We start from the raw sequence: 12,399 nt of genomic DNA, 5'->3' as shown, positions 1-12,399 counted from the left end.
GTAACAAATTGCCCATCAAACTAGCTAATTTCCACAAGCAAGCATTGGACTCATAGAAGTTCGCTTTCAAGCATAACTTTTCACCTCATTGATGTATTGTATTGAACAATCAGTATGTTTTGCATAGAAACAGGACCATATTTAACAAAAGTTGTGCTGAGAAGAATATTATTTTTATTTCCAACTTTATTGACAATAGCGGGAATCCAATTAGTTAAGATTTTTTTTTAAATAATGTTAATGTCACTCGTATTGAGATTTCAAGGGTGATTAATGGCATATCAATTAAGCTTCATCTTATTAAATCCTCGCTACAGTATTCATCACAAAAGGAAGAACCACCTTGTTTGATGATAGGTGGAGTAGATCTTTTAGATTGTATGTGCAACAACATACATATTAGAAAAACATTACTTTCTACGACCAGTTTTGCTCCAAAAGCAATGGTTTTATGTCAACAAAGTAATCTTTCAGTATCTTTTCATAACACCTGGACTATACATTTATGTAAATTCAACTGGAATGTTCTTTTTGTGATTCTGAATTTGAATCGGTGCCTCATCTATTTTTTAGATGTTCCTTTTCATTCTGGACTGAGATCGCAATACTTATTTTTAATTCCTTTAATAATCTAATTGACATCAAAGAAGAAATGATCCTGTTCAAACCGATCTCATGAAACTTCGTACATAATTTATGAGTTGGCTGTTTCGTATGGTCTCACATGATGTTGTTCGCATAAACTCTTATGACTTCATCACGTGCAAATTCCCGAGTGCCTAATGTGGAAGTAAGCGCAGGTTCCGTGCACGAGGCGTTAAGGACATACTTATTAATATTATGCCATTACCCAAACCCCTTATCTAATCTTAACCAATCAGTAGAGTGTGTAAACATGATAGGAAGCTGTTGTGTGTGACAGAAGCAAGTAATTGTCGCTTATTAGATGGAAACGATGTCCAGCGACGTCATTGGCATGAAGTGAAAGTCATAGAAATTCAAACGAGTCGCACGATATTATACGTATTAGCCAAATTTAGAAAAGTCGTACAAATCCTGACGATTTTGCCATGAGTGTGTGTTGGTCCTGTTTCTATTCTGTAACACTGGCTCTGTTCTCTTAGACAATGCTGTCAAAATCCTGTGCTTGTTGGGAAAATATAATATCCACAAATCCAGAATGATAGCATCTAAACCTAACTTTATTTTATTTCACTCTGAGATAAAAGGATTTGCTGATTCTCTGTGTAAACTTAAAATAAACAAAAAAGCCTTTAAGCCATCCCAGATAATAAATAAGATTATGAAGTCTATTATGAATGGAGATACAATATTGGGATAAGTTTTTTCTCCCTTTATTTTATTTTTTCCCCTTTGTGCCATCACTTTATGTCCCTCGTACGTAATATTCTGGAAATTGTATGTACACATGTATAGTATTGTTATATTTTTTTCTGTTATGTATTGTTACATGCAAACAGTTAATAATAATAATAATAATAAAAAAAAATAAGAAAATAAAAACCTTTGACCATACAGCGCCCCCTGGAGGATGACAAGCTCATTGTGTTTACGACAGTGGAGAGCGCGTTTGCGGCAGCAGTTTGAGTGAGAGCGCAAAGACAATCCGAAGAGAGGAGAGAACATATACTACAAAAGGTAAACAAATACACACTTAAACCTACATCTAATGATGAGTTTAGTCTGAATGGGGCTATACTGAACGGAATAGAGGTTATGTGAATGTTCCATTCAACTCTTAATTATTCACTGATTTGTATGGTTTTGGGGTTCAAAATCGGTATGTGTTTTATCACATTGTTAGGCTCCCATTTAATTACATTACATTCCTTTTAATTTCGGTATGTTTTGCTTTTTTATTTGTTTCCATATGGGCCGTTTTACAATTTTTTTTTTTTATTTTATTTTTTTTTCTCAAATGTAATGCATCGGAGTAAGAGGCTGTAAGTACTGATGAATGCATCAATCTTGTGTAGTGGTTGTCTGTTTGATGTTATAAACATGACAATGACAAAAGTAGCAGTTATCAGATCAAAACAATCACAAACAAATAGATACTTGATGTCTGTTGCTTTCTACAATTTAATATGTTTTTTTATAAATAAAAAATAAATCATTATCTTAATGAAAAGGAGAGGAATTTCATGATTGTGGAAAATAATTTTGTTGCTCACAGACTGAAAAGAATTACTCACAAAACAGAACTCAAAAACTCCACCAAGAGTGTGAAGAATAACCAAAAAATTCCTAAAGGCCTTTTCTCACTGCGAACAAGATAAGGTAAGTTAGACAAAAGAGAATGTGAATTAAATATAGAAAATAAACAAACACCATATAAATAATATAAAATGTAGGCTATTAGTACAAAAATATAAATTCGGCAACTTATCATTTAACTCTGTGTCTTTGGGCCTTCATGCTACACATGATGACATTTCACACCTTCACTGAAGCCACTCCCACAACAATTCACCAATAAATACTGTGAATATTCCCATCATCGTACAAGAGAAGAAGTGCTCCAGACCAGCAGGAAGAACTCCAGGTGCAACAACTGAAGATGGTGAAGATGGAGTTTGTTAAAGAGGAGAAAGAGGACACGAGCTATCCAGAGTCATGCCAAATAAAACACGAAGATACTGAAGAACAAATAGGTTGGTGTCATAACCTTATACCGTAGTTGTCTTCCTGATTTGATGGTATTAACATGAGAATGACACATCAGATACATCTGCGTGCTGCTTTTAAATTAGGGTTCGCTTTAATATTTTTCATGCATTTTCCTTGAATACATTTTTGACTGTTTAATATGTTGATTTTAGGCCTGGTGGAAGTGAAAAAGGAAAGTCAAGAACTGAATGAAGTTGGGAAGAAACAGCATCAGAAACCTCAAACAACAGAGGACAAAAACCTTTTCACCTGCTCTCAATGTGGAAAGAATTTTACATATAAAAGCAATCTTAAGAGACACTTAAGAGTGCATACTGGAGAGAAACCGTTTCACTGTGATCAGTGTGGTGCACGTTTTTCTTCAGCATCAACTCTAAGAAACCACCAAAATGTTCATGCGGTCAAGAGGCCTTACTCGTGTTCACTTTGTGGAAGGAGTTTTTCATGGCTACAGAGTTTGAAAGTTCATCAGAAAAGATATACCGGTGTGAGAGATCATGTGTGCACTTATTGTGGGAAAGGCTTCATTACAGCTAGCAATTTGAAAAGGCACCTGAGAATTCATACTGGAGAGAAACCTTACAAGTGCTCACATTGTGACAAGACTTTCAGTGTATCAGGAAACCTGAAACTGCACGAGAGACTTCATTCTGGAGTAAAACCGTACCACTGCCCTACATGTGGAAGGAGTTTCAGCCAATTAGGTACTCTTAAGGATCATTCAAAAAAGCGTTGTCCAGTGAGCAAAAGTCATAAGGAATAATGTCTGATTTAGGTATATTAAAAATAGGGATTATCTGATCTAAGAAGTTAGCTAAAATTACCTGTAGTGTACATTGAAATTATGATGTGAAATGCCAGTTTTACTTTCTTGATATTTCTCAAACAAGCAGGTTAAAAAACCGGTGTAAGAGTTGATTATCCAACTATAATGACTTGACAAGAGACAGCAGAAACAATGTATTTCCTGCATTGTTATATAAGACACCAGTTGTTATATGATTTTTTGTGATTTAACAATACATCTTTTGGGGAAACTGTAATGTGTTAAACATGTAACGATGGAGGCTAAGTGAACTGAATAAAGTGTGTTGATGTGTGCTGTTTTTTACTTGCTTATTCTGAATTTGTGTCTTTTGGTGTCATTTTTGGTCTAATTGCCCTAAAGCGGATTTCAATCAAGGTCTGTCAATATCAGAGCTCTTTCTACATAACATTGGTCTATATCAGCTATATCATATCAAAATGATTATTTAAGTGTATTTAAGAGTGATCATTTGCAAATGCAATGGAAAGGCTTGAGAGAAAAGCAGCTAAAACACCACGTTTTGGAAATCACTGCAATATACAATATTTAGAGAATTAAAAGACTGCCACTTAAAACCAGAGGGTCAAAATTAAAAGAAATATTAAAGTAATCTTTCTTGTTGTTACCGCTGTTTTCAAGACCACCGATGTGTAGCCAACACCAAAATACTCTTATTTTTCTAATGGCAAACATTGTGTTCATTTAATCTTTCCTAATTTTCCTGAAATACTTGTTTCATTGGTATTAAAAGCCTGACAGAAATAACAGGGCCATCACTTTTAACAGCTGCTGTAAAGCCTCTTTATTTAACGCCAGCTGTTCCCTGTTTTCACCTCATTCATTATGGTGACGTCTCTGATCTCCTGTAAATTGCCACATTTAGAATCACAATCAGAATGAGCTTTATTGCCAAGCGTGCTCACGTACACAAGGAATTTTTTTTTTTTTTGTGATAGGAAAAACAAGCAAGTGCACACATAACATATAACAAGGTAAGAGGATAAATAGACATACAATAAAATAAATAAAAAATAGGACATATAACAGAATGGCATATGTGCATGTGATAATACATCTGCAGGGTAGGGGTGCGTACAGTTATTGAATTAAATATGAGTGAATTTACATATGTACGTGACATATTTGTACATTATTGCACTATGGGAGTCCTGAAGGCAGTTTAATTGTTCATGTGGAAATTGGCCTGAAAGGTATAGTTCACCCTCTCTTATTATTTACTCTCCCTCATGTCATCCCAGATGTGTAATACTTTCTTTCTTCTGCTGAACACAAATGAAGATTTTAGAAGAATATTTCCGCTCTGTTGGTTCATACAATGCAAGTGAATTGCGGCCAGAACTTTGAAACTCAAAAAGCACATAAAGGCACATAAAAGTAATCCATACCACTCCAGTGGTTTAATCCATGTCTTTAGAAGTGATCTTATAAGTGTACGTGAGAAACAAATCAATATTTAAGTCATTTTTTACTATAAATTCTCCACTTTCACCTTTTTTCACCCACACTTATCATATCACGTCTGAAGACTTGGATGAAACCACTGGAATCTTCTGAATTACTTTTATGCTGACTTTATGTGCTTTTTGAGCTTCAAGGTTCTGGCTACCATTCACTTGCATTGTCTGTACCTACAGAGCTGAGATATTCTTCTTAAAACCTTAATTTGTGTTCAGAGGAAGAAAGAAAGTCATACACATCTGGGATGGCATGAAGGTATCTCTTCAGTGAGTGCACACCTACAACAATGTTTTGCAAGGATTTTTGTATTGTTTTGTATGTGTATTCTTATTAGAGTTTTTCTTTGTCATGTAAAGATGTTTTATTTGTCTGTCACAATTTTGATAAAGGTGTAAAGAGTATTTTTCTAGCAAAGATTTTAAAATACAAATGTACATTTTAGTGTGCTAAGCCCTGTTTTGACACTCTAGTTACCTCCAGCGACTCCATAGTCCTTTAAACCATTTCACTCTGCAATCTGTATGATGTTTTTATACTTTTATATTCTTTGTTGTCTTTTTTTATTTTTTATTATTGCACTAAAAAATGATAAACTGCAGGATCATCACTTTTGTGGGGTATTTTAACGTGCATTTTGCCCTCTGTGTAACAAGAACAGGTTGAACATTTTACTGAAATACTAAAAAGTACCAAAACATTACTTAAAATCACACATCCCTCATTTTACGGATTAATTAAAATGCTGTCAGTGCAGTTGTAGTGTCACTTTTGCCATTACGCAGAACCTGGAAGACAAAAATCAAAACATTGAAGCCCAGCAAACATCAGCCACAGCAATTAAAATTAGAAATTAAAACTCAAATTGAGAAAATTTCATGGCTGTGTTGGTTATGGGGGGAACAAAATCTGTATTTATTTATAGATTTTTGTCTGCGTTCTATTTCCAATTACTTTTACAGTAATTTTGGTATTTGTTCATCCATATGTTACTGAGGGGACCCAAACAACCATCTTAAATTCATGTAAAAATTAAATGAGATAATAAATATAACATAAGAATGAGATTTGGCAAGATGGACAAAACTGCGACAATAACGTTAAGAAAAATAACATGACGTATAAAATAAAATATAAAAACGTCAAGAATTGAAAATGCTTAAACGTATTTATTAGTATAAAAAAAAAATTCAGTAATTAATTTTTTATTTTGCAGATCTGGTGCTCTGGGATTCTGTACCTCACAGCGTTCACAGTTCACACCTTCATTGAAGCCACTCTCACAACAATTCACCAATAAATACTGTGAATATTCCCATCATCCTACAAGAGAAGAAGTGCTCCAGACCAGCAGGAAGAACTCCAGGTGCAACAACTGAAATCTGTTTGTTATACTGTGGAAAAGATGGAGTTTGTTAAAGAAGAGAGAGAGGACATGCGTGATCCAGAGTCATCCAGAATAAAACATGAAGATACTGAGGAACAAATAGGTTGGTGTCCATTATTGATTCTTCATTATTGACTGCTGAGGAACATTCATGTAACAAAAGTTCAGGCAATTATTATATGTATTAATAATAATGTAGATTCAGCGAATGAATGAATGAATGTTACATTTATATAGTGCTTTTCTGACACTACACTCAAAGCGCTTTACACAGTGAACAAGGGACTCTCCTCAACCACCACCAGTGTGCAGCATCCACCTGGATGATGCGACAGCAGCCATAGTGCGCCAGTACACTCACCACATACCAGCTATTGGTGGAGAGGAGAGAGTGGAGTTATTGAGCCAATTAATGGATGGGGATTATTAGGAAGCCATGATTGATAAGGGCCAATGGGGGAAATTTGGCCAGGACACCAGGGTTACACCCCTACTCTTTACAAGAAGAGCCCTGGGATTTTTAATGACCACAGAGAGTCAGGACCTCGGTTTAACGTCTCATCTGAAGGACGGTGCCTTTTTACAGTATAGTGACCCCATCACAATACTGGGGCATTAGGACCTACACAGTCCTCAGAGTAAGCACCCTCTGCTGGCCTCCCTAACACCTTTTACAGTAGCAGCCGTAGTTTTCCCCAGGAGGTCTCCCATCCAGGTACTGACCAGGCTCAACCCTGCTTAGCTTCAGTGGGCAACCAGTCTTGAGCTACAGGGTGATGCTGTCTGGTGGTGGCATAGTGGGCTAAAGCACATAACTGGTAATCAGAAGGTTGCCGGTTCAATCCCCACAGCCACCACCATTGTGTCCTTGAGCAAGGCACTTAACTCCAGGTTGCTCTGGGGGGATTGTCCCTGTAATAAGGGCACTGTAAATCGCTTTGGATAAAAGCATCTGCCAAATGCATAAATGTAAATGTCTTCCATATTTTATGGTATTAACATGAGAATGACACATCAGATACATCTGCATCCTGCTATTTTAAATGTGTCTCCATTGAATTTATTTTTGACTATTTAATATGTTGATTTTAGGTCCGGTGGAAGTGAAAGAGGAAAGTCAAGCACTGAATGAAGTTGGGAAGAAACAGCATCAGAAACCTCAAACAACAGAGAACAAAAACCATTTCACCTGCTCTCAATGTGGAAAGAATTTTATAAAGAAAAGCAACCTTAAGAGACACTTAAGAATTCACACTGGAGAGAAACCTTACACATGCAATCAGTGTGGAAACAGTTTTAGACATAAACAAACTCTTAAGATCCACACACAAACTCACACTGTAGAAAAGCCGTTTACGTGCCTTGAGTGTGGCAAGAGTTTTAAATGTGCAAATAATCTCAAAAGACATCTACTCTCTCACTCTGGTCTAAAGCCTTTTCACTGTGATCAGTGTGGTGAAAGTTTTCCTTCTGCATCATTTCTAAAAACCCACCTGAATGTTCATGTGAGGCCATACGTGTGTTCTTGTGGAAAGAGTTTTTCACGGCTGCACTGTTTGAAAGATCATCAGAAAAGACATGCCGGTGTGAAAGATCATGTGTGCTCTGAGTGTGGGAAGGGCTTCATTACAACCTACCAGTTGAAAAGCCACCAGAGAATTCATACTGGAGAGAAACCTTACACATGCTCACATTGTGATGAGACTTTCAGTAATCAAGGAAACCTGAAAAGACATGAGAGAGTTCATACTGGAGAGAAACCGTACCACTGCCTTCAATGTGGAAGGAGTTTTACCCAATCAAATACTCTAGTGGATCATATGAAAAATAGGTGTCCAGTGAGCAAAGGCCCTATTAAATAATAAGTGCATTTACATGCACTTTTTCATGGTGTTGATTTCTTCACAAATATAATTTTAACTCGTCCCTTGAGTTACAGTGAGATATTAAGAGTGAAAGTGAACGAGGCCAGTTCATAAAACGCTAAATGCACATAGTTTCAGAAGCCACAAGATGGAAGCATTCATGAGGATTTCTGTATGATAAACTCACTTACAAATATTATCTGTGTATTTATATCCAATATTACAGCTCCGTTGCCATGACAACAAAACCCACCCTGCCTGGTACTGGATATAACTTCAAACAGATATGATTAGAAAGTGATTTTATCACACTAAAATCATGCTAACACGTATTATCACGCTCACAACTCAGTGTGTTTAGTGTTTATGAACTGGACACATTTACTTCCAGTGTAAGTGCCTGCAAGCATCTAAATTGCTTGACTAGTCTAAATTATTTTTGTGGAAATCAACATTATGCCTCAAATAATTTTAATTCAACTTCACTTGTATTGAACCTGGAATTCCTTTAAATGAGAAATACTAGAAGAATGAGAAAAGATAAGACAAAAGAGAATGAGAACCATGAGAATAAAATATAGAAAAATAAACTAACAACATATAATGAATGATTGGTATGCTAAAATGTATTTATTAGTATAGAAATATACATTCAGAAACTCTGTGTATTTGGGCCTCCATGCTACACAGCCATGACAATTCACACCTTCACTGAAGCCACTCCCACAATAATTCACCAATAAATACTGTTAATATTCCCATCAACATACAAGAGAAAAAGTGCTTCAGACCAGCAGGAAGAACTCCGGGTGCAACAGCTGAAGATGGAGTTTGAGGACATGAGTTATCCAGAGTCATGCCAAATTAAACATGAAGATACTGAGGAACAAAGAGGTTGGTGTCCATTCTTGATTCATTATTAACTACTGAGGAACATCAATGGATAAAAACGGTATGCAGTTTAATAGATTTGGAAACTATGGTTAGAAAATATAAAATTAACATAGAAAATGCGACTAAATTGACCACTTTGTATTGCAGTTATTTACCTGGTGGTATTCACACGACAATGAGAGAACTGTTTGCTTTGTCCGTTGCTTTCTGCTGTTTACTTTTACTTCCCTACACATTTACCTATCCTGATTTGATCTGCAATGCTTTAATATGTTATTTTAGACATAATGTAAGCAAAAGAGGAAAGTCAAGAACTGCTTGAAGTGGAGAACCAACAATACCATAGACCTCTGGAGAGAAATGCATTACCGAAAAGGATTTCTCACAAAACAGAACTCAAAGAACAGTGGACAAAAACCCTCTCACCTGCTCTCGGTGTGGAAGGACCTTCAAATGTAAAATTAGCCTTAAGGATCACAAAAGAATTCACAGCGGAGAGAAGCCTTACACATTCACTCAATGTGGGAAAAGTTTCACACATAAAAGCACTCTTTGGAGTCACACACAAACTCACACTGGAGAAATGCCTTTTACGTACCCTGAGTGTGGCAAGAGTTTTAAAAGGAGACACAAATTCAAAGATCTTCTATGCTCTTACTCTGGTCTAAAGCCTTTTTACTGTGATCAATGTGGTGAAAGTTTTACTTCAGATTGAGTTCTAAGAAACCACATGAATGTTCATGCGATAGAGAGGCCTCACTTGTGTTCACTTTGTGGAAAGAGTTTTTCATGGCTGCAGAGTTTGAAAGATCATCAGAAAAGACATGCCGGTGTTAAAGATCATGTGTGCTCTTATTGTGGGAAGGGCTTCATTACAATCGGCCATTTGAAAAGGCACCTGAGAATTCATTCATTTTTGCAAACTGACATTTATGTGCCGCTTTCTACATTTCGCTGCAGTTTCCTTTTGAAACTAACACTACAACAACTGCGTTTTATTCATTGTCACACAAATCATGAGTACAATATATACATATTTTTCACTCTATTTCTCACCCCCCGCTATGTTATGATATCAAAACACTTTTACTTTAAATCTTGATTTGAAACACATTTTAACACTTGTATTACAGACCCACATATACACACTTATTCCAGTGCTGTTGGCTTGCTTGGTAGCTCACCTGCGTTGGACTTAGGACTCAACAGCTGCTGTTCGAGTCCAGACAAAGACGCACGAAAGTTAAAGTGGCACAGAAGCGAAATGGAAGTACATGGTTACTTCAGTAAATGTGTTTGTTTGTTTTTTTCATTTCGAATTTGCATTTTAAAACTCTTGTCAGTTAGGGTTAGGTTGTTGCAAATGTTTTTATTAGTATAGAAAAATAAACTCAGCAACTAATTTCTTTCTTTCTTTCCTTTTTAGGAAAATCTGTGTCTGGGCCTCCATGCTACACTTGATGACAATTCACACCTTCACTGAAGCCAATCCCACAACAATTCACCAATAAATACTGTGAATATTCCCATCATCCTACAAGAGAAGAAGTGTTTCAGACCAGCAGGAAGAACTCCAGGTGCAACAACTGAAGATGGTGAAGATGGAGTTTGAGGACATGAGTTGTCCAGAGTCATGCCAAATAAAACATGAAGATACTGAGGAACAAAGAGGTTGGTGTCCATTCTTGATTTATTGTTGACTGCTGATGATGCAACAAAACTTCATGCAATTATTACGGAATATGTATTAATAATAATGTAGTAAGGTAATGATGTAGAAACAAAGAAATGTCATAGAATATGTATTCTAAAAAATGCATCTAAATTATAATAATCCTGTCCCGCAATTGTCTTCCAGATTTGATGATATTAACATTACATGAATAAAATTAGGGTTCACTTTATTATTTTACATGTGTCTCCATTTAAATGATTTTTGACTATTTAATATGTTGATTTTAGGCCTGGTGGAAGTGAAAAAGGAAAGTCAAGAACTGAATGAAGTTGGGAAGAAACAGCATCAGAAACCTCAAACAACAGAGGACAAAAACCTTTTCACCTGCTCTCAATGTGGAAAGAATTTTACATATAAAAGCAATCTTAAGAGACACTTAAGAGTGCATACTGGAGAGAAACCGTTTCACTGTGATCAGTGTGGTAAAAGTTTGTCTTCAGCATCAGCTTTAAGAAACCACCAAAATGTTCATGCGGTCAAGAGGCCTTACTCGTGTTCACTTTGTGGAAAGAGTTTTTCATTGCTGCAGAGTTTGAAAGTTCATCAGAAAAGATATGCCGGTGTCAAAGATCATGTGTGCTCTTATTGTGGGAAAGGCTTCATTACAGCCAGCAATTTGAAAACACACCAGAGAATTCATACTGGAGAGAAACCTTACAAGTGCTCATATTGTGACAAGACTTTCAGTATATCAGGAAACCTGAAAGCACACCAGATAGTGCACACTGGAGAGAAACCTTTTCACTGTGATCAGTGTGGTAAAAGTTTGTCTTCAGCATCAGCTCTAAGAAAACACCAAAATATTCATGCTATAAAGAAACCTTACTCGTGTTCACTTTGTGGAAGGAGTTTTTCATGGCTGCAGAGTTTGAAAGATCATCAGAAAAGACATGCCGGTGTTAAAGATCATGTGTGCTCTTATTGTGGGAAAGGCTTCATTACAATCGGCCATTTGAAAACACACCTGAGAATTCATACTGGAGAGAAACCTTACAAGTGCTCATATTGTGACAAGACTTTCAGTGTATCAGGAAACCTGAAACTGCACGAGAGACTTCATTCTGGAGTAAAACCGTACCACTGCCCTACATGTGGAAGGAGTTTCAGCCAATTAGGTACTCTTAAGGATCATTCAAAAAAGCGTTGTCCAGTGAGCAAAAGTCATAAGGAATAATGTCTGATTTAGGTATATTAAAAATAGGGATTATCTGATCTAAGAAGTTAGCTAAAATTACCTGTAGTGTACATTGAAATTATGATGTGAAATGCCAGTTTTACTTTCTTGATATTTCTCAAACAAGCAGGTTAAAAAACCGGTGTAAGAGTTGATTATCCAACTATAATGACTTGACAAGAGACAGCAGAAACAATGTATTTCCTGCATTGTTATATAAGACACCAGTTGTTATATGATTTTTTGTGATTTAACAATACATCTTTTGGGGAAACTGTAATGTGTCAAACATGTAACGATGGAGGCTAAGTGAACTGAATAAAGTGTGTTGATGTGTGCTGTTTTTTACTTGCTTATTCTGAATTTGTG

At 36.1% G+C, this 12,399-nt stretch overlaps 2 protein-coding genes across 3 annotated transcripts; both read left to right on the top strand.

The window, feature by feature from the left end:
- The first annotated feature begins 1,615 nt into the window (after positions 1-1,615).
- On the top strand, positions 1,616-8,766 carry LOC127429616 (gastrula zinc finger protein XlCGF8.2DB-like). Its single transcript, XM_051678749.1, has 3 exons — positions 1,616-1,659; positions 6,192-6,465; positions 7,455-8,766. Exons 2-3 carry the CDS (start codon positions 6,381-6,383, stop codon positions 8,222-8,224), a joined length of 855 nt encoding a protein of 284 aa, XP_051534709.1. The 5' UTR covers positions 1,616-1,659; positions 6,192-6,380; the 3' UTR covers positions 8,225-8,766.
- LOC127429611 (zinc finger protein 239-like) lies at positions 2,182-12,329 on the top strand. 2 transcript variants are annotated; one of them, XM_051678736.1, is made up of 3 exons: positions 2,182-2,301; positions 2,475-2,675; positions 11,084-12,329. In XM_051678736.1, the coding sequence occupies exons 2-3, from the start codon at positions 2,582-2,584 to the stop codon at positions 12,028-12,030; spliced, it is 1,041 nt and encodes a 346-aa protein (XP_051534696.1). In that variant the 5' UTR covers positions 2,182-2,301; positions 2,475-2,581; the 3' UTR covers positions 12,031-12,329. The 2 variants fall into 2 exon arrangements, with proteins under 2 accessions (XP_051534696.1, XP_051534697.1); XM_051678737.1 differs by lacking the exons at positions 2,182-2,301; positions 2,475-2,675 and adding exons at positions 8,893-9,121; positions 10,548-10,792.
- Positions 12,330-12,399: the final 70 nt, after the last annotated feature.

The sequence above is a fragment of the Myxocyprinus asiaticus genome, chromosome 39 (genome assembly GCF_019703515.2).
Source record: "Myxocyprinus asiaticus isolate MX2 ecotype Aquarium Trade chromosome 39, UBuf_Myxa_2, whole genome shotgun sequence".
Classification (NCBI taxonomy): Eukaryota; Metazoa; Chordata; class Actinopteri; order Cypriniformes; family Catostomidae; genus Myxocyprinus; species Myxocyprinus asiaticus.
This window is presented reverse-complemented; position numbering and strand designations above follow the sequence as displayed.